General features: G+C 37.5%; 1 protein-coding gene across 6 annotated transcripts in view; it reads right to left on the reverse strand.

Moving 5' to 3' along the window:
* The window catches only part of LOC118403149 (calcium-binding mitochondrial carrier protein Aralar1-like), a 28,007-nt gene extending 8,224 nt beyond the window's left edge, over window positions 1-19,783 (reverse strand). Inside the window, exons 1-14 of one of the 6 annotated variants that reach the window (XM_035801660.1) lie at window positions 18,180-18,403; window positions 17,980-18,036; window positions 14,420-14,559; window positions 11,923-12,038; window positions 11,215-11,354; window positions 10,649-10,795; window positions 8,741-8,870; window positions 7,461-7,554; window positions 5,742-5,753; window positions 4,354-4,441; window positions 3,550-3,631; window positions 2,525-2,680; window positions 1,497-1,549; window positions 659-739 (exon numbers count right to left, since the gene is read on the reverse strand). In XM_035801660.1, coding sequence (XP_035657553.1) covers window positions 659-739; window positions 1,497-1,549; window positions 2,525-2,680; window positions 3,550-3,631; window positions 4,354-4,441; window positions 5,742-5,753; window positions 7,461-7,554; window positions 8,741-8,870; window positions 10,649-10,795; window positions 11,215-11,354; window positions 11,923-12,038; window positions 14,420-14,559; window positions 17,980-18,036; window positions 18,180-18,212 — 1,329 coding nt within the window. In that variant the 5' untranslated portion in view covers window positions 18,213-18,403. Of the gene's footprint in view, window positions 1-658; window positions 740-1,496; window positions 1,550-2,524; window positions 2,681-3,549; window positions 3,632-4,353; window positions 4,442-5,741; window positions 5,754-7,460; window positions 7,555-8,740; window positions 8,871-10,648; window positions 10,796-11,214; window positions 11,355-11,922; window positions 12,039-14,419; window positions 14,560-17,979; window positions 18,037-18,179; window positions 18,451-19,722 lie in introns of those variants that run through there. The other 5 variants (XM_035801665.1, XM_035801664.1, XM_035801661.1 and 2 more) reach the window with 5 other exon arrangements.
* Between the last annotated feature and the right edge of the window lie 1,307 nt (window positions 19,784-21,090).

Here is a 21,090-nt window from a genome sequence, read left to right on the forward strand (position 1 = left end):
GTTTGAATTTTGTAGGTGCGTACTTCAGGTAAGGGTTTACTTAGTTTATTTTGTGATGAAAAAAAAAAAAATTTCTAGGAATGTTTGCGGTTGCAATAGGCTCCAGAAGTGAGGTGTTTTGATGTTCTTTTTGTTTGTGCTGTATACTTTTTCCTGGCCTAAAACTCAGATAGTTGATTTTTGACAGCCTTTATCTGCCATGACTATACAGCCATGTACCTATTGTATTAGTATAGGCAGCCTAATACTGTAAAAAGGGCAATGGGAGTCCCGTAGCCATTTCTTGCAACTGTAGGAGTTGGTTGTTATCATATCCACTACATTTAGGTAAGGAGGTTGAAAAGAGCTTGGTTTAGGGCACGGCATTGGAGGGCCCAGCCAAAACTATCATTTTTTTCTTTTGTTGCCCTTTACCTGCCTAATTGAAAACAGGTGCCAATTTTTACAAATCATTAGAATCGTCATTATCGTGTTAAGTGCCTTTACCAAGGACACAACATCTAGTAAGGAAAACTAGGAATTGAACCTGTTGCCTCTCGCCTAGTACCTAAGCCTTAAGCCCGGCCACTCAATGCCACTACCACTAAGTTAGTGTATGGCAGGAATTCTATGTCTCAGATACATGCTCTGTCTACTTCAACAAATACCCCAAACTTACAGTCCCACCAGCTATGATCTCTCCATACAGTGGGATCTGACCATCCTTGGTGGTGAATTTGTCACGCATTAAGTCGTTCATCTACAAGGTAAATAGGGTTAAAGAGAGGAAGAGAGACAAAATAAAAAAAAAGAAAGAAAGGGTAGAAACAAGTGAAAATATACATAGATACCAATGGTGGAGAGGAGAACACATACATAAAAAGGTTAACATGAAAAATTTTAAACAAAACATAGAATAGTAAAAAAAACATACTATGCAAAAATATGTGACATGAACATACTACATTACATGTAAATCTATTTCTTTGACAGCTGATTTTTGAAATTTGAAGTGAACTTCTGAAATATCATTATTTATCATTCATCACTCAGGGCTCGAAGTTAACTATGTCCCGATGTCCCGGGGCCACTAAAATTTAGGCCGGGACAACTGAAAAATCTTTTTGGGACACTTTTGGGACAAAAGGAAAATGATCAACGAATCAACATCAGAATGTCCGATCTCCCCGTGCCAAATAGGGTTGGGACAGTCCATCCTCACTTCGGGACAGTTGAAATTTATTTTTGGGACAATGCTGGGACAGTAGGGAAAAAAGTTAATTTTGAGGCCTGAATCACATTCTTACTTGGTGAACAATGGTTGTCCTAGTATAATATAATAAGTCTGTTCGGACTGTTCTATAAGGACATACAATGTAGATCTAACTGTTAATGCAAAGAAAATAAGTTTGGACATTATGCATGCATCTGACTACAAGAGGCCATATAGACATGCATAGAAAAACTGCTGAACAAGCTACTTTATAAATACCAGTACAAGTTCAGAGAGGACTCACTGTCAACTTGATGGCTTTCTCTGGTGCCACTCCCATAAGCTGAGGTATCAAGCCTATATGAAATCATCATTGTTAATGTTGCAAGGTTTAAAAAAATATTGTAGATAGAGGTTGAAAAGAAACCAAATGAATGATGAATAATTTGTCATGGCAAGACAAACACAAAAATAACCTAGCATAACATGATATTGTTTCAATCAAAAAGATCTAAATATTAACAGTTACTGACTGTGAATAAAAAAAGGTACAATTTGACATGTTTGTCTGAATTTAAATAAATCTATGATAATTGTACCTGGTCTAATTGTTTTAGAAAAATTGAATGGCATATACACACTAATAACATGTACAACCATACTATCAATCTATATGCATTTTTACAGAATGCATGACAAAATCTACTACTGTACAGTAACTTTTAATTCGTAGAGATTGGTCTAGTGATTTAATATTCCCATTTTTTACAGTATTTTATACCACAAACTTAAAACCACAGTAAAATAATTCTTGCTCTCTCTTCTGTTTACCTACTTTTTTTTCAACCACGAGCTATAGCCACCATGGAAATTCTACTTTCTGCTTACCCCCAAATTGAATCCCTGAAAACATATAAATATAGAATACAACACAGTGCATTCCGTATCATCCGCGGGAGGGCTGGGACCCAGGGTGATGCAGAATACACCATGTTGTATTTTATTTGTGTCATACCCATCTGAGAAAACCCATGTTTTGATGCAAAATGCGCCAGAAGTTGAACAAATTTGGTGCCCTCGAACAATAAGTGTTGCAACAGCAATGTTCCAACGTCCCAATCAGATATTCGAACTTTCGATGGCGCCGCACTCGGCCCGCTCGAAAAAGTTCGATTTATTCGAATGGAGCCTGTGTGATACGTCTTTCGAACCTGTGCGATACGGAAGTTATGGCCCGGTCCGGAACACCCGTATCGAACGTTTTCGCGTCACAGGTATGACAGAAATGCAGTTACAATATCTTAGAGAAAGAACAAGAAGCCCTGCACTTACCACTATACAAGCCCAGGAAGCCTTCGTGCCTAATAACTTTTCTGAAACAGTCGAAGCTGTTCTTGTACATGAGCTCTCCCACGTAGGACCCACTTCTCTGGTTCTGCAGCCTGGTTTTTACTAAATCTATGGGGTAAACAGCTGTGGCTCCACAACCTATGGAAAATATGGGAGTTCATGTTAAACATAACACAAGTTTTAGTGTTCAGATCCTTCAAGTGTATAAGCAGTGGCACAAATATTGAACATGTAAAGCTACATGTAGTTCACCTTTATCCGTTGTGTAACCTATATCCGTTGCTTTTAAAAGCAGGGTATTTGTGGATATCACGTTGACGGACGTTGGTTGAAAATTTCTATATTTTCAGTACACTGCAGTTTAAAACTACCACCCGTCGACTTAATGTGCCTAAATATAATGTTTTGACAAACAACGGATATAGGTCACCCCGCGGAGAAAGGTGAACTAGCGTTACATGTAGGGCAGCAACTTTTTGTCTGTTTCAGTAGCAATTAGTTTATTTTTCACGAGGTTGCTAGCCCCTCTGTAAAAAAAAAAAAAAATTAGGTACATGTAACTTGGGAAAAGTTGAGTGTATTTGTATCCCAAAAAAATATCATCTATCAAAAAATAAAACTAGCTTCTGGAATGGATGGCCCCTTTAATTAGGTCAAGGTACTAAAGTGAATTTGTGTGTGAACATAATATAAAAATTTATGTAGGTTTTATGTAGTCTACACACCATTATCCACACACAAATATTTTGATGACCAATATGCACCAAAGGCAAAAAATTAGGGGCACATACAGCTTATGCTTCTAGGATTCATGCCCTATTCACACAATGTCATACAATATTATGTCATGTATGTAATATATGACTGTACATACATAGTACACACACACACACACACACACACACACACACACACACACACACACACACACACACACAGACACACACATGCACGCACACATACACACACATGCACACAGACTCACAATCTGTGGTATTTTTACCTACCTCCAGCTATTCCACCCAATAAGAACCTATATCCTGATTCTGCAAATTGGAGTAAAACCCCCCTATTCTGCTGTGGACCCTCCTGAAATGCAATCAGATGATATGATAATGTTACAGTAACAAATATAAGACATTCCACGACAGATATCAGCATAACATAACATACATCAGCATCATAATTGTGTAAAATATGAACTGGAACTGCATAGAAACTAAAAAAAGTTTCACATTTAGTTTAATCTCTTTTTTTCCTATTTCTGCAAATACATGTACTATACCTATAAAGGGGAACATGCTTGTGGAGGTTTTATGTTGCCTTTTTTATCCCAGTAAACATTTCACCATTGACATTGTACTCTTCTAAGTCAAGGATCGAAATACTTTTTTTTTTGCTACATGCAAAATTGCAAGTTGGCAAAAATTTTACGTGCAACTTGAAAAATTTACATGCAAAATACAACTAGGCGGCGATTGCAACGAGGATATCTAGCTTGAACCGGCGAATTTTGATTACATCTAGTGAAGTTACCGGAGAAAATTACCAGCAAAAACAAGGAAGGAAAAAGACAGAGGTCCATATGTCGTTCTGTCTAAGAGTAGGGTGTCTAAGAGTAGGGTGAGTATTTTTTAACGGCCAGGTATTTTCAACATGTAAGATTACAAGTTCAGAATATTTTTACATACAAATCTCAAAAATTATGTGCAAATTGCAAGTTAAGTATGTGTATCTCGTACCCAGTAAGTCATACGTTCTAAATCTGTTCCTTAGATTTTGTGTTCCTGTATAGTGTTTGTTGACAATACCTTTCTCCTTTGTGCCTCGACCATCTCATAAGGTAGTGTTCCCTCTTCTAGCGGTGCTATCCTCTCTATGGCCTCATATGTTATTCTCCTGTGAAAGGGAAAAAGAGAGAAAAAATAGATAAATATGACAAAGACAACACAAGCAATAACTTAATAACTAACTAGGTACTGTGGCAACAGCATGTCTGACCTTATACTACATATTAACTCTAACACTTGCTTTTAATTTTTTTGGTAACAAAATAACTTTATGATGCCACATATGTATGTTACAGTTAGAGATTATGATTCAGGACTATTGCCAATTGTCCTAGGACAGATCCCGATCACAATCTGTACTTAGTAGAATTGACGATTGTCCTAGGACAGGTCCCGACTGCAGTCTGTCCTAGGACAGACTCTGATCGGGATCTGTCCTAGCTATATAGGACAATCGCCGCTGAATCACAATCTCTACTGTACTGTGACATATACAGACGTATATCAAACTCTTGTTACTTTCTTTCTAACAAACTAAACATTTTCTAAAAGTTGATACTACATTGAAATTTTGAGAATCTTTATTGCACTATGATATACGTCATATGCCCGTAGATGCACAATAATAGACAGTGGTTTATTACATCTTAATTTTGCTAATCGTTGGCAACATATAAATGGGCTGCAATGGTGGGTTAGTGGCAGAAGACAACATTGAAGGCAAACCACACACAGAACACCACACTTCACAGGGATGAATACACAGAACAGTGGGAAAAAGAGACAAAAAGACAAGCACTGCTCTCTGGGTTAATTTGTGCAGCCCTTCTAAAAGCAGTTTCTTCCTACAAATACAAAATATGCTGAAAACCGTGTTGTCCTGCATCGTAGTATACCATGTCAAAAAAAAAAAAGGTTCTTTTCTATAGCGAAGAAATATATGCATTGGCAAAGGGAAGGTTCAAGTTCAGAGTTTTCTTGGTTGCCGTAATCAGATGAGATTGACAGCTGTCAATCACAGTGTTGTCAACTATTTGGTAACATTTTCAGTGAAATGTCAACTCAACAATGACTGCAATGATATGCAAATGAGTATTCAAATTAGGGATGAGTCAGGAAACGAATACATTGTTTGTTCATTTCAGTTACGAAAATTGACTGAAACGACATGTAAATGAGTATCTAAATTAGGGATGAAACATGAAACACACATATTTTTTTTTTCAACTCTAAACAAAAGATTTGACAACAAAAATTAACAACATGGGCTTCCAAACACTGAGTGGAACAGAAAAAACTTAAAGCGGGAGTCATCCCTGATCGAAGTAAATATTCTCCTCAATAGAATGATTGACAGTTGTTCCTCACAGCTGACCATGGTTACTTTGGATACAAATCACGTTCCTTACCCTGTACTAAGACTGTTGTCGGATCAGAGGTTCCGTGAGTGCAAAGACAAAAAGGGAAATGTAAGTACATTGTTACATGCACATAATGCGTCTGTGTGTGTGTTAAAGATCCTGTATTTTTCAAGCAATGAAACAATAAAGAAGTGTACAGAAAAACAAGAAGACGAAAAAAGAAATTGATGATAGCAATATAATTATAAGCATTTATCACATTTTTTACGTTATTGTTTTTTTCTTTAGCATATTCCTTTGCATTTGCAGTAAGTCAAATAGATTATTACTTCTGCTTGTGTCATATGTTGTATATATTTAAGGATCTGAACAAGCTAAAGAAAAAAAGATTGAAAATTGATTGATGAAAGTCAATCATGATTTTTGCAATATTACACTCAGGATACATTTTTCTCTTGACACAATAACCCTCTAAAAGCTCTTCAAAAAGTGTGAAGAAATAACTTCAAGAAAGCTTCAAAAAATGTCTTAAAAAGAAGGAAGCATTGGTTCCAACTGGCTACACACTTCCATACTTCATAAACTGTAAGCATACAATGTCATGACAGGGTTCGAAATACACATACTTAACTTGCAATTTGCATGTAATTTTTGAGATTTGCACGTAAAAATATTCTGAACTTGCAATCTTGCATGTTGAAAATACCTGGCCTATAGTAAAAATACTGAGGCCATGGTGCCTTTGCCAGGGATCGTCACCAGTCGTCAGTAGGTGTTACAAATAATCAAATTGGGCTTTGCTGCAAACTTACATGCTGATTATGTGGATATCACTCCAAAATTTCTAGTTTTGTCTATATTCTCATGTGCCGATTTCTGTCCGCCAAAAGTGACAGAATGGGCAAAATTCTTATTTGTCATGAGCAGCAAAATTCCACCAAAGAACGGAATGATTGTAGTATAGACTAGATGTATTTTGCATGTAGATTTTTCAAATTGCACGTAAGATTTTTGCCAACTTGCAATTTTGCATGTAGCAAAAAAAAAGTATTTCGATCCCTGCATGAATATGTATGTCTTAATCTTTCTAGACAGCACTATATAGTGGTTAGCAGAAGGGAGAAATGGCAGACACCACTTGCAGTCATACATAGAAGGACATACGAGTAATGATAGTAAAAAGAACAGCACAAACAAAACAACATAGATTTAAAACTGCAAAGATGGAATTTTATCAATTGAGCACAGTCAAGTATGATCATAAGTACCAGGTTATCTGTTGGAACATCTAAATCACAAGAAATGTATTCCATAGGATAGCACTTAAAAGATAAAGATTTATATTAAGCCTATGAAAAATAAGTTCTATTTCCAAGTACCCAAATGCAACCGATGCTACAAACGCTTGCTTTCAAACCTAGCTTTTTATTTGGTTGGCTTCTGGCAAGGAATGTAAAATTTGTGATGAAACTTTGTAGAACCGTTTTCCACCATATACAACTCATTTCATTTGTACTTGTGCAATGTTCATCTCCAGAATTGAAATAAGGTGTTGAACAACTTGAGGATACCGGTGTTCTAATGCTATGTTTTACAATACTTAAAATATTTCTTGGGGAATTCTCAACTCAGCCTAGATCTGAAATATTTTTTAGTAGAACTGTATTTGGAAACACATAAATCATATCCAAGGCACATGTAACATAACATGTACATGTAACATAAAGCTAATAATCAAATAAAGTAGGACAAGATAATACTCCTTACCCGGTAGGGTTGATGAGGTCACACAGGTGGAACAAGATGTCCACCTCCAGTGGGGTTACCTGAGACACCTTCTGGGCTGCTATAAGGAACTCCTCTGTAACGCAAGATACAAGAAACATCTACATGTAAGACAGTCATTTATAATAGTGAATGAATGAATGAATGAATGAATGAATGAAGACCTTTAATGTGCATACATTACCCAATGGGCTATGTACAAGTTGCACAAAAATAACAATTGCCGAATATATGAAATATATACAATTTCTACTAACACAATAATCCTATTCGACTAAGATAACTAGTACTGTTACTATTATCATTTTACTTTCAGCTTCCCAGCCATATCTCAGCCAGCTGCAAGGTTTGTAATATCATGTATTAAGTCTTTCGTTTTGTTCAGGATTCTATTTAACACATTTTTTCAGTAACAATTTTTGATGGAAAAAAAATAATACAATGTAAACACAAATCATATTACGTAATTCTAGTGTGCGCATGCAAGGTTTAAGATAAAAATTTCCCAAAATTAAAACATTTATTTATCCTTTCATTCTGTATTTATCCTTTTACTCTTTAAAGCAGATCGTGAGGAAGAAAAAAAAAATCTCAATCTGTACCTTGCTGAACAAATTGCCATAACCAAACATGCAGTCTTTTCAGGGCAGTCTGCAGTATTAGGCTAATGTGCAATGAAACAAACTCTCCATAGCACACATTACCAGAAAAGTGTTTTAAAAATGAACTCCATAATGGTACATGTAATTTTTGTGTAATCTGTTATGTAATTCTTTTTTCAAGTCAGTGCTGTTACAGTAACAGCTAAGGATCTGTTTGTATGTAGGGACATCTGGAAAACAGGTCAAGTGCCATGTATGATCTATATATTATACTATACATGCAGGGATAAACAAGTCCACTAGCCCTATTGTCCAGGGCAAGTGAAAGTGCTGTTCGGGCAAGTGCATGTCCTACCCCACTTGTCCGATCGGGCAAGTAAGATTTTTCCATTGATTTTAGTGCAATTTTGATATACTTTTTACTTTTTATAGTCCTGACATCAAGCAATTGTCTACAGAGAATTCCATTGCTGGGAGTGAAAATGCATAAACTAGTAACAGTGACATTTGAATTTTGGGCAAGTGAAAAATTGGTTCGGGAGAGTACATTTTTTATGTGCTTGCCCGATAGGACAAGTGGATTTTAGAAAACTTGTTCAACACTGTACATGTATTGGCAAAATACATAAATGGAGATGAAGGATGTGTTTTTTGACTGACCCCTTGTGATCTCTGCCTTGGGGTTGTGTCCAGCCACTTGTCTGTAGATCTTCTTGACCAGTTCCATGCTGGACAGGAGGTGGTTCAACCCAGTGAAGTAAGGAAAACTGACCTGCTTCCCTCCAACCAACTGTACAGGAAGACACAAGTTTTCACAAAAATCAGGCTCCACACTTGGGGTGTTGCCAAAAAGAACATCTCCAATACAGTTTTTAGTCAACATTAATAATGATGGCTGTTTCTTCGTATCCGAAGATCAATGGTAGGCAGACAAGGTTGATTAGACGACCAGTCTGCCTGGCCTGCACGTGACTTTTTAAGGTGAAGGAGGGGTGTGCACTTCCTTCTCCACCCTCTCGTCTACTGGCGCACTAAGTCCTACAGGGACAGAACTGTTTTGCCACGTAAGACGGCCCCAGCAGATGCAGGTTTATTATTTGGAGTTTCCATCTCCTAGGAGGACTTCTGACCAAGGATGCAAGGGGTTCCTCCTACCCCTGACTCGTGTGTCATGGCGGGTGCGTCATGCCCGAACATGCCCCTATGGCCTGTCACCACAACAAAGGCCTGTCACTGCCACTAGCCACAGCTATGTACTCATTTACACCTGAGTTAGGTGAGGAAAGTCGTGTAAAGTGCCTTTCCCAAGGACACAAGATCGGTGACAAGGCAAGCGGATTTGAACCCGGGACCTCTCGGGCCTGAGACCAAAGAGCTCCCGATCGTGCCACGCGGTCCCACTAACATTAATGATACAGATTAGGAAGATGACATACAACTACAATAAAACTATAAGGATGCAAACATGTCTTCTTTACAACAATCCAGGGCTCGAAATTCATTTTTGGGATTAGGTGCACTGGTGCACCCAGCTTAAAAAATTGGGTGCACCAAAAAATTTTGGGTGCACCACTTAAATTTAAGTATAATTTTAAAAAAAAACCTAGTAACAAAACTTAGTTACAAGCTACCAAATTCTTAAACAAGTAACATGACAGACATTTTCATTATCTTTCTAACACTTAGATGTCAAGAATATGATGTATACTAGTATACACGATATCTTTCCATACATAAACCTAGGAAAAATTGGGTGCACAGTTCCAATTTTGGGTGCACCTGGGTGCACATGTATGCACCCAGTATTTCGAGCCCTGCAATCCATGTTTCAGTGAAAAAACATGACAGATGAAAAAGGTCATACATAAATACAGAAGGTGCTTTCAAATTATTTGAACTTCTTGGTCCAGAGGCAGGGCCACCAGATCCTCTGACAAGCATAAAATTACCATTGACCAGGAATGGCACTATGTCATGTCAGGTCACAATCTTCTACTGTGACAATAATTTTGCCCCTCAGGCCACACCAATTTAATTTCTTGGTTCACGGATTTTTTCATAAAAAATATGGAGCGAGAGGGCGAAATAAAAATAAAAATTGTAAAATGGTTGGGGTAAAGGTAACGGCTAATCCAAAACATAAAGAAAAAAAGTTTTCAGCTTGAAAAAAGTACAAAAACACTATTATTGTACAGTAACAGCACCTGTACCCACAATTTCAGGAGTTTATGATATAAAGGCCAATTTGCTACACTAGAAAGTTGGTGAATGGTTTCATTAATGGTGAAAATTTGCTGAGTGGTAATTTTTATTTTTATTTTTTTTTTCCAAAAAATAGGAGCGAGCGAATCCGTGAACCAAGAAATAAAATTGGTGTGGCCTCAGGATACCTTTAGAATGTACCATTTTATTCAAATTCTCCAAAATTCTGCACCATGGAAGGTGGATGCCCCGGACCACCCTACATACATGTAGTCGCGCCTATTTACTGCGACTTACCAAGAAATTTGGACTCCCTATAAATAAAATCCTACCTAAAAGCCTAAGTAGTAGTTGTGTAATACTTACGGAAACTAAATTCTCCTCTACAAAAGGGGTGAGCATGTGTTTTCTGACAGTGATCATGATGTCGCTGAAGTCCAGTGCTGTGATGAAGCCATTCTTGTTCTTGTCCCGCACTCGAAAGGCGACTCTCGCGTGCTCATACGCGAGTGACTAACGGGAGAGAAAACATTTACGATTTAGTAGATACGATTGTATATATTCCAGTACATATCTATTTTGGACCCTAGATATTCCTTATGCAAGTTTTAGCAAAAATACGATAAAATTCAATTCCATGAATTCTCAAGAAACAAAAATGTGCCACTACCAGGTCCTACAAAAATTGATCTATTCCATACATAACATGTTGACATAATAATACCAGTTATAGTCATACTATACATTGCATTACTTTAGTAGTGGTCAGTTCATAATGGCCTCCTTTTACTGGTAAAAAGAGTACTAACCAATCACAATTTACCAGTCTATCACCTACACTCTGTTGGCTACAAATTAAAGATAGCCAATACCCATCTGACATTTCTTTTTCCTGCAATCTGATTGGCTGACTAAAACAACCAATCACATACCTGTAACAGCTGTGTGAACTCTGCATAGCTGAGGTCCTTCTTCTTGTCCCACCCGAAGTACATCTTGCAAAACTCCCCCTCCCAGTCAAATGGTATGTGCTGATGGATCCTGGTCTGGCTCATGACACTTTTGAACTCATCTGGGATGACAAAAAAAAAAAAAAAGTCAGAAAAAAGTAGTTTTCAAGATATCTTGGCTTAGCTGGATAGTTAAACTTAAGTTATAGAGTACGGCCCAATGTTAACAAGTTCAAACAATGTACAAAGTAGGCATTGTAGTAGGCAAGGTACAAAAGAGTAAACTAGAAGTAAACTTCCTTGCTGTTTCAGGAGCAGGGTAATTTCAACAGTGGGGTTAACATGCTCAAGACAACGCCTTAAGAACGGACACCCTATTTTGTGCTATGTAAAGTTTACAGAATTATTGATTCACAATAGGGCTGTCTCTAGCTTTAAATTTTCTCCGTCCCTCTCAATGTTTCACAGCATATGTTGTTGATTTTCCTATCATTTTAAAATTTTAAAGTAGTTTTCTGACAGTGTGAAGAAGTTTCAGATTGTTGGGATGAATGGGGTGAATTTTTTTCAGTCCAAGAAGCAAATTTTCGTCCCAGAACGGAGGGATGGAACAGCTCTGTTCACATGTTTAACATTGTTTTTCTAAGAAATGATAGAGAGAAAAAAATGTACAACACTGAATGTTATTACCATAGGACACAAATCCATTGCCGTTGCTGTCGAAGAGTTGGAAAGCCAGCAGGTACAGGGCATCAGGAGAACACAGGAGGGACTCAAAAGCCTGGAACTCAACAAAGGAGATCAACCTGAGGAAAATAAAAGGAAAAAAATCTATTATGAATCTCATCTTATCTATCCCTTGACTATTTGACTGTTGGGGCATTGTTGTATGTATATTATTCAGCAAAAAGATGTGTCTTCAAGAAAAATCTTGTATATTCATTGCTGATGATGATAATTTTAATTGGGAGTACTCTTTATTATGTCTGTAAACAACATAATAAATTCTTAATAAGATGGGGGATAACCAACATAATACAATGCAACTACCCAAACATCATACAATCGAAATATCCAGTTAGAAAAGGAAATTAGTACATTTGACCTTGATACCAAGGGTATCTAAAAAAAATATTTTTCTGACAGCCCCTCAATACAGTATGACCTATTGCATAGATAGATATACATGTCTATCCACACATGGCGGTGTCCATATCTCTAAAACGTGATCTAAAAAGGGTATCAACTCAGGGTGAAAAGGTTGATTCCAAAATGGCCCTGACAAATATACCCCTGCACCCTTCACCATTAACCTAACTGGTATGTTGTTAGGGCTCGAAATACCACCTGCATATGCAGGTTAGTGCAGGTAAAACTGAAGCTGTGCAGGTATTTCTGGTGTCTACCTGCACCTAACCTGCAGTTGGTCCATGTACTAGGTTAATACATAAAAGTCCTATAATGTAGGTATACATGTAAATGGATTGTTATCAGCTGCATTGACTATAAAGTATAAAAGAAAAAAATCACAATGGTTCCTGAACAATTTTAGTATGATCCATACTTCCAAAATTCAAAGTGGTGTAGGTAAAATTTGTCTGGTGCAGGCAATTTTCAAGGTTACCTGCACCAGTGCAGGTATGCAGAAAAAAAGGATTTCGAGCCCTGCACGTACTCAGTATATAATAATGATGCCCATACATGTATCTGTATCTGATCCCGTATCAATAAAGCCTTTATAACTGCCCTTTGGCGTAACACGCTAGCCTTGAACGTGAAACTCTAAGCAATCAGCCTGTCCAGTGAATCGCTTTGATAAATCCATAAATAGAAATAACTACATGTACTATAATTGGTGGCAAGGTCAACTGTCAACAACAATTACACACTTTGTAACCCTTGACAGCCATGAAAGTGGAAATGATCTCGAAGTTGAATAAGTTGAGTTCACTGAAGAGTTTATTCTCCACTGGTTGTGACAGAGAACACTACTAGTACATCGTATGTTTTTGAAAAACAATTTTTACAGTTCTGTGTTAATCATTGATGCAATGTTTTTTGCAAAATTCAATACACATGAGTACAGCCTCAAAATGACCTTCATTTTCATAGCTGAACTCACGCATATAATGAGTATACCACCAGGAGCCCCTAGAGAACAACCTCAATTACATTTCTGATTGATGTCACATGATAGGGATATCACTGAGCCAGTTGGATTTCATTGGATTTCAAATTGAAATTACTACATCAAATGCACCACTGTTTTAGGTAAAGCAATGAAGGTAAAATGGAGCTGGAAGACAATTGTTCCCGACATATTATAATGATTATTTGTTTTGAAATTCAAGTTTGTATATTTTCAGTTATGGTGTGTAGATTGGGCCGGTTTGTTATAAAAGCAGAGCCAACCATAGTGGAAATGGCTATAAATTTATAAACTATAACACAGTGTATTCTGCATCAACCTTGTTCACACTCAGGCTTTTGGCCGTCAGGTGATCCGACCCACTGTCGGGCTAGTAAGCACGTCACCGGAACGTACTGCGCCTGCGCAAAAAGTATAGACATGCTAAACCTTGCTAAACCCCCGGTTTACTAAAGGGCCGCATTTAAGAAAGTACGTGCGTATATAAGGGTAAAATCCCGTGTACGTTTTACATTTGTACATGAAACCATGTCTCTAACATATACTGTGCAACAAGCGGGATTTCAATGCAACGTTGACCAAACCAAGCCCCAAACCACCAGGGTTCGCGCAGGCGCAGTACGTTCCGGTGACGTGCTGGGCTAGTACATGTACAGGTAATACAGAATGCGCACTTCGGGTGAAACAGAATAAGCCATGTCGTATTCTATAATATTCATAACTGTACATAAAATACTAACAATTCTAATCATTCTACAACTTGTGGCACAAAAAAATTCAGATTTTAGTGGCCAGTGTTAGCACGTACATGTGGACATTGGCACACCAAATCCAAGTGTGTTTTTGGCACATTATAATCGGCATGCACCAGTGTCACTCAATGGTCAGAGATATTCATGTACATTGCCTTTCCCAAGGGCACAATATCCTGAAGGCTTGGCGAGTATCGCAGGTTACCTGGAATGGACCTGTAGATTCCAAGCCAAACCCTTTACCAGGTATCCCACACAAAACACTAAAGGAAATACAAGAACTTACCCATCCTTGGTTTCATCTACCACTCCTGCCAGCAAGTTCAGGGTGGTTGGATCAGCATCCTCTTTCTCTATACCCAGGTACTTGATGACAAAATCCCTGGGGGTCATGTAATGTTCCCCATCCTTCTCAACAGTCGCATACTGAAAACAAGTGCAAAAAGATAAGAGTGCAACATTAATTAAAGTATAGAATTAAGTCTTTTGATTAATAAAAAAAAGACATTGTAACGTTTAAGAGGCTCTGAACATCAGTCACTTTTGAGTTTATTAAGAACATTGGTCCATCAGTGACTCACGCGAGATGTGCCTTAAGTGTTTTTAAGGAGTCACTGATTGACAAAATATTAAGACATTGTAAGTAAAAAAAAAGTAGCAACAGAAATATGGTAGCTATACAGATCACAAGCTTGGGTTTATAGGTAATATACGTATAGAAAAAATAATTTTTTTTCATAATGAAAACCCACTTTTCAAAGTCACTTTTTCTTTGAAAACTGTTACAGTGCCGTGTACATGTAGGTTGCTTTCCATTAAAACTTACAGCCTAACAACGAATAATTTCCAAATTTATTACTTTTCTGTTGTTATAACTTTTCATAATGGCATAATGTAAGTTATCATACATAGGTGTTAGGTGTATTTTGATGTATTGTGTCATATTGCAATGTTGAGTAGATAAATCTATCTAAATTTAATAAAGACTTAAAAGATATGTACTTATACCCTAAGGCACTTAAACAACAGCTGTACTTGTAAGATATGCTTTATCAGAACATAACACATTGCCCTCTGCTGTTTTACTCAGAGACTACAAGAATGTGCTAAAGAATGTACTTATGAAATTTAACAAGGACTAAGTTTCAAGAACTTCAGTTCTTCACTCTTTAAAACACAAGCTAGAGAGGCTACATTTTTACAATAATACAGAATGTTTCCTTATATATGCTTTTGTCAAATGATTGCTCATATTTGTAACAACAACTAATAATATCTAACTAACCTCTGATTGGCTACTAACAGAAGAAAAAAAAAGGAAATGAACATACCAGCAAAAACAATACATATTCCCCAAAGGCCACACCAATTTAATTTCTTGGTTCACAGATTTTTTCATAAAAAATATGGAGCGAGAGGGCGAAATAAAAATAAAAATTGTAAAATGGTTGGGGTAAAGGTAACTGCTAATCCAAAACATAAAGAAAAAAAGTTTTCAGCTTGAAAAAAGTACAAAAACACTATTTTTGTACAGTAACAGCACCTGTACCCACACTTTAAGGAGCTTATAATATAAAGGCCAATTTGCTACACCAGAAAGTTGGTGAATGGTTTCATTAATGGTGAAAATTTGCTGAGTGGTAATTTCTATTTTTATTTTTTTTCCCAAAAAATAGGAGCGAGCGAATCCGTGAACCAAGAAATTAAATTGGTGTGGCCTAGCCAGACCTTTCTTCTTTTAGCAAGTACAGTACATATAATATTTTAATTATAACCTCTATAAAATAATATTGAATTTTTCTTCATGAGGCTAGTTTTATCACTTAAATTGTTCTAACTTAGTAAGCATACCCTGAACTTTCTAGTGGTATAGTCCTTATAAAAAATCAGTACAATGGTATGCTAGCTTTAGCTTATTGAACTTTGACCAGACATTACATCACACACTTATCTAACAGGTGCTCCTATGAACCCTGGAATTTCCTGTATTTGACATTAGGCCACAGCATGTAAATTTTATGGATGACATCAGCGCGCGCATTAATTTTCGCCTGTTTTCAGACAAAAGAATTTTTTTCTTCTGCAGGGATGGTCAACATGACGATTAAGTACCAAAATGAACAAATATGTTGTGTTGTAGCCTAATAATTGTACTTGTAGAAGTGACACATGCGAGGTACCTGGGCTGTAGCTGTAGAAATGAAACTTATTGGATAGTTGTAAAAGTGATACCAATATGGAAGCCATGAGTGTGGTTACCAACTTTGTTGGTAATGCCAGTCTACCACACTAGTGTCACTTTTACCACACCAGTACTGTGTTGAATACAGGAATGAATGCCTTGTTGGCTCTGATACCATGTTTTGTCTCTTTAATTCTTGTTACAACACTCATCACAACTTTATGGTGCCTATTTTTGAAAATGTAGCCATCTTGTTCTTTTTCACCCATCTTGTTATTTTTCGCCCTATCGCACTATTTTTGCAGTCTGCAGAGGATGTCATCCATAAAATTTACTTGCTGTGGCCTAAGTTATAGTTTAAGGATAGACTTCCCACATACTGTGTCAGCAAACAGAGTTTATGACCTAGCTATATGGACTTTGACTGTAAAGATCATTATAATATAAGCGAAATACTATTACTAAGCATGAACACTGCAGGCATATCAAGATATACCTGGCAACTTCTCAACAAATCACAATTTAAGTACATGCATTTTTTTCCTTTGTTTATTCAGGCCCTTGTTGTGGTGTCTAGCGACACATACTGACACAGTGCAGCAAGTTTCCTCGCCATTTCAGTATTACCTGGGCATATTTTTTTTACAGGGCCAACAGGCGTCAAAGGAAATTTTAAGACAGACACGCATGAGTTAATATATCCCTTGCAGAAATTCGGCAAAATTTGTGGAGAAATTTTCTTCCATTAACTTAAGTTGACCCTGGAGCTATCCTATAATGAACTGTCCTATGATTCGTATGAATGCCTAGTATCTGGGGTTCAATAACTACTGTATGTGCCGCATATTTTCGCAGTGATTTTAATATTTGCCGGTGTTCAGTGACATATTTTGATTATTCACCACCAGGGTTCGAAATACTGGGTGCATGTGCACCCAGCTGCAGGTGCACCCAAACTTGGAGCTGTGCACCCAATTATTTTCTGTGGGTGCACAGGTTGCACCCAAATATTTTCTTAGGTTTATGTATGTAAATATATCAAAGTATACTAGTATACAACATATTTTTGACATCATCAAGTTAGAAAGATGATAGAAATGTCTGTCATGTTACTTGTTCAACTTAAGAATTTGATAGCTTGTAACTAAGTTTTATTATTAGGTTATTACTTAAATTTGAGTGGTGCACCCAACATTTTTTTAGTGCACCCAATTTTTTTTGCTGGGTGCACCGGTGCACCTAATACCAAAAATCAATTTCGAGCCCTGACCACTAATCAAAAGAATCGTGAAAATGGTTGTTCATGGTTGCCAAATGCAAACTACACTTCATTTTTCCCCTATATGAAATTAAATCCTAGCAAATTTAAGGCCATTTTAATATAATATGGTAGTCCTTGATAAGGAATGTGAAAAGGGGGAGGGGCATGAAAACAACACATCCCAATGACAATTATCCCAATGACAGTTGAAAATTTAAAATCACACACTCTGCAATATTATTGCAATATTATATGTTGTTCTGCAAAGTATCAACAAGTCCTCAAGGTTAGACCAAATGTTCTCAAGGTTATACAAAGTACATTTCACTTCCGGGTTATAGATATACAGTTTCCGGGTCGACATGTCAAACATACCGCGGAGGACACACACAAGAGGACATACCTTGTGAAATACACTCCGTAATTCTTCTACGTCCGCCTTTTTCAGCACCGGAAGCCCCTGAAATATCATAAACCATACATTATTTTTAATAAAGAAGATGGTAAGATGGCATCGTGCTTTAGTTGTGAACATTTTAACCATGCAGTGAAAAATAAAAAGAAGGCAAGTTACGTTAGTTCACATGCAAAGAAAAGAGTTACCAGAACACTTTCACACGTGGCTGTTTTCGACATTTTGGCCCCACAACCAAGCTTCAGTAACACCACAAACAGATCCAGAGAGATATTGGCAATCAGAAGAAGCAGGCAGCAACCAAATGCAAGGTTTAAGTCTCGAGATATCGCGGAATATTTTCACCAAATCCGAGGCATATTCACCTCGTCGGGAGGTGCCATATTGAAATAGAATGCCCCAATGTCGATGTTTGGAAGATACCAACAGTAAGGTCATGTAATGTATCCGTATTTCAAATATTTATGACACATATGTACGATCTTGTCAAATACACTTAATATTTAATTTATTATATGATAAAAAATGACAATTAGTATAGTATTATGTATCTGTCTGATAGTTAAACATAGAAATTTAGTATATATCAAAATTATGTCACCCCTATATGAGATTTGGACCTAGCCAGCCTGTCATTACCCGAGCGGTGCATGTTCACGTGAAGAACACGCGCTGATTGGTTGAAAATTTGCCCCTTCACGTGAGGGGTTCCCCTGCGCGCGATATATGATCGATAAGCTTGGGTAAGAATTAGCTCGCAGTAAGAGCAGGGTCCAATAAAGTAGTCTTCACTGTGCCAATGGGTGTAAAAAATCAAGAAAGGAATTCATGTGATGTGTGTTCGGTGCAGCCAAACCAATAAATAAAAAATAAAGATGTTCAAAGTCGTTCCGCTCCAAGCAGATGTTGGTTTGGTGGTTTGTTACGCTGTATGGTCGTCATATGACGTCAAAGAAACTAGAAAATATTGGAGAAAATATGTGTAGTCATTTGGTAACTTTGCTAAAATCAAGGAGGAAAATCCAATGGGCTATCATGCATGATATTTCGCAAAGGAACATATATGACTGAATTTCATTCTTACATTGAGCATAGCATCGACTTGGATACTGTACATTGTATTGGGCGTTTGACTGTGTTAAGTGTAAAACTAAAAGATGAAATATTCGCGGCGGTTTTTATATGTTCGCGGTTTCAATGCTGACCGCGAAATAAGAACCACTTCGAATATTTCCACTTTAACAATAAATCCCACGCGCGCCCTGACCGCGAAATAAATTCCAGCCAATATACGACGTTTTGATGTATTCTCCAAGCAGAGGTAAGGCTCCGACTGTTTCTTGACGTTTTTATCGGGCTTTTTATTTTGTCATGTTTCTTGAAGTCCGCCAGCCATACACTTCAAGAAACATGACAAGATAGAAAGCCCGATAAAAACCACTAAAAAAAGTTTTAAAAACAGCCAGAGCCCTAACCTCTGCTTCGAGAGTAAGTCCTGGCGTATAAAGCAGTAGATAGAAAGTCAGTCAATTTTGCTTTCGATTGTAGCGTCAAATAACGTTAACGCAATAACGTTATAAGCATAGTTATTGTATGTAATGTACTCAATAACACACTTGATAACACTAGCTACTTACAAATAAACGAAAGCTAAAAGAGTAAAGTACCAAACTATCCAAATAAAGTTGCATGTATAAAACGCATATCCGCATATGAATCAGAAGGACTTACCTTCCAACGGAGACTTGCATTTGACGCTGTATTCTGTGGCTGACCTGGTGCTTCCCCCTCCCCGGCTCAGACACCCCCTCCCCCTAAATTCCTTCTGTCTTCTTCGTCACAGATGCAACTTGATTTTCCGGCTGCGCCTCTGCGACTTGGATCAAACGGACTCTCGGTCCCTTCTTTTGTGCCCGCGGTTTGCGCTCTGCGATGATAGCGTCGGACTCCTTCTCCCCTTCGTTTTCTTTGTTATCCACCTTCTCCGTACAAGAAAACATCAACTTGGAGTCGGAGGTAAGTTCCAGTTCAGGGGTAACGTTACCTTCCGTTTTTGTTTGTTGGATTTGTGGGAGGGCCTCATATCGGTTACAGCTAAACTGTGGCTTTCGCGGAAAAAAGAAATTGTGCGGTGTAGGAGATCTATCCGTTGAGCTATCCGAAGCGGAACCTGAGCTATCCGAAGAAACTGAGCTATCCGAAGAAACTGAGCTATCCGAACAAACTGAGCTCTCATCATCTAGCGAAATAACTGAGATATCATCCTCAGAATCTGAGGTGTCTCCAGGTGTCTTGACAGGTGCCCCCTGAGTTACACCTGCAGGTGCGATACATACATAACGTTACAGGTGGTTTCACAGTAAAAAACTTACTCAAGCATACATGTAGGTTGTTGGCAAAATCTTACATGATATAGGGTAAATGTGAACAACTTAAAAACATACCGAATATCAACACAATCCATCTAGGCGTTATGGAGTTATCCTGGTCTTCTACAAATACACAGGTTAAAGGGGCATTCCACTCCACACGGGAGTGTTATTTTCCGATAGATATTCATTTTAGGAAGTGATAACTGCATACGACTTCATATTATACGATAAAGTACCCAGTTGCTCCGCTTGACTCAAATGCATTCAGTCTTCTACTAAACTCCCCGAGTACCCTCTAATTGAATAAATCCTATGGCTGAATACAATGCAGAACTTTTAGGTAAGGTTACCAAACTAATTTTAGGTTCGCTAAGAAATTTCGTATTGTTCTTGTATTCTTTGCTATCTTATGAGCAATTTGCCTTCTAGGTGTGCTCAGCGTACCTCATTTATTCCGAAAATATGTACGATAAACAAAGTGTCTATGCGTATAGGGAATGCATGGGTAGGGTCTGCATGGGTTTAGTGAGTGTCATTATTGTTTTATAAAACACACATCACGTAATTCATCCCAAGGTGAATTCCACAAAATTCGGCTGATTGTGTATTCATTGACACATTATTTATTGGAAAACAAGACTCCCTTCTGGAGTGGAATGCCCCTTTAAGAGAGAGAATCTCCTAGGACTCTGTAGCGATCTTAAAAGTTAAAGATTTTCACTGAGGT

Source organism: Branchiostoma floridae, chromosome 16, assembly GCF_000003815.2.
Source record: "Branchiostoma floridae strain S238N-H82 chromosome 16, Bfl_VNyyK, whole genome shotgun sequence".
NCBI lineage: Eukaryota > Metazoa > Chordata > Leptocardii > Amphioxiformes > Branchiostomatidae > Branchiostoma > Branchiostoma floridae.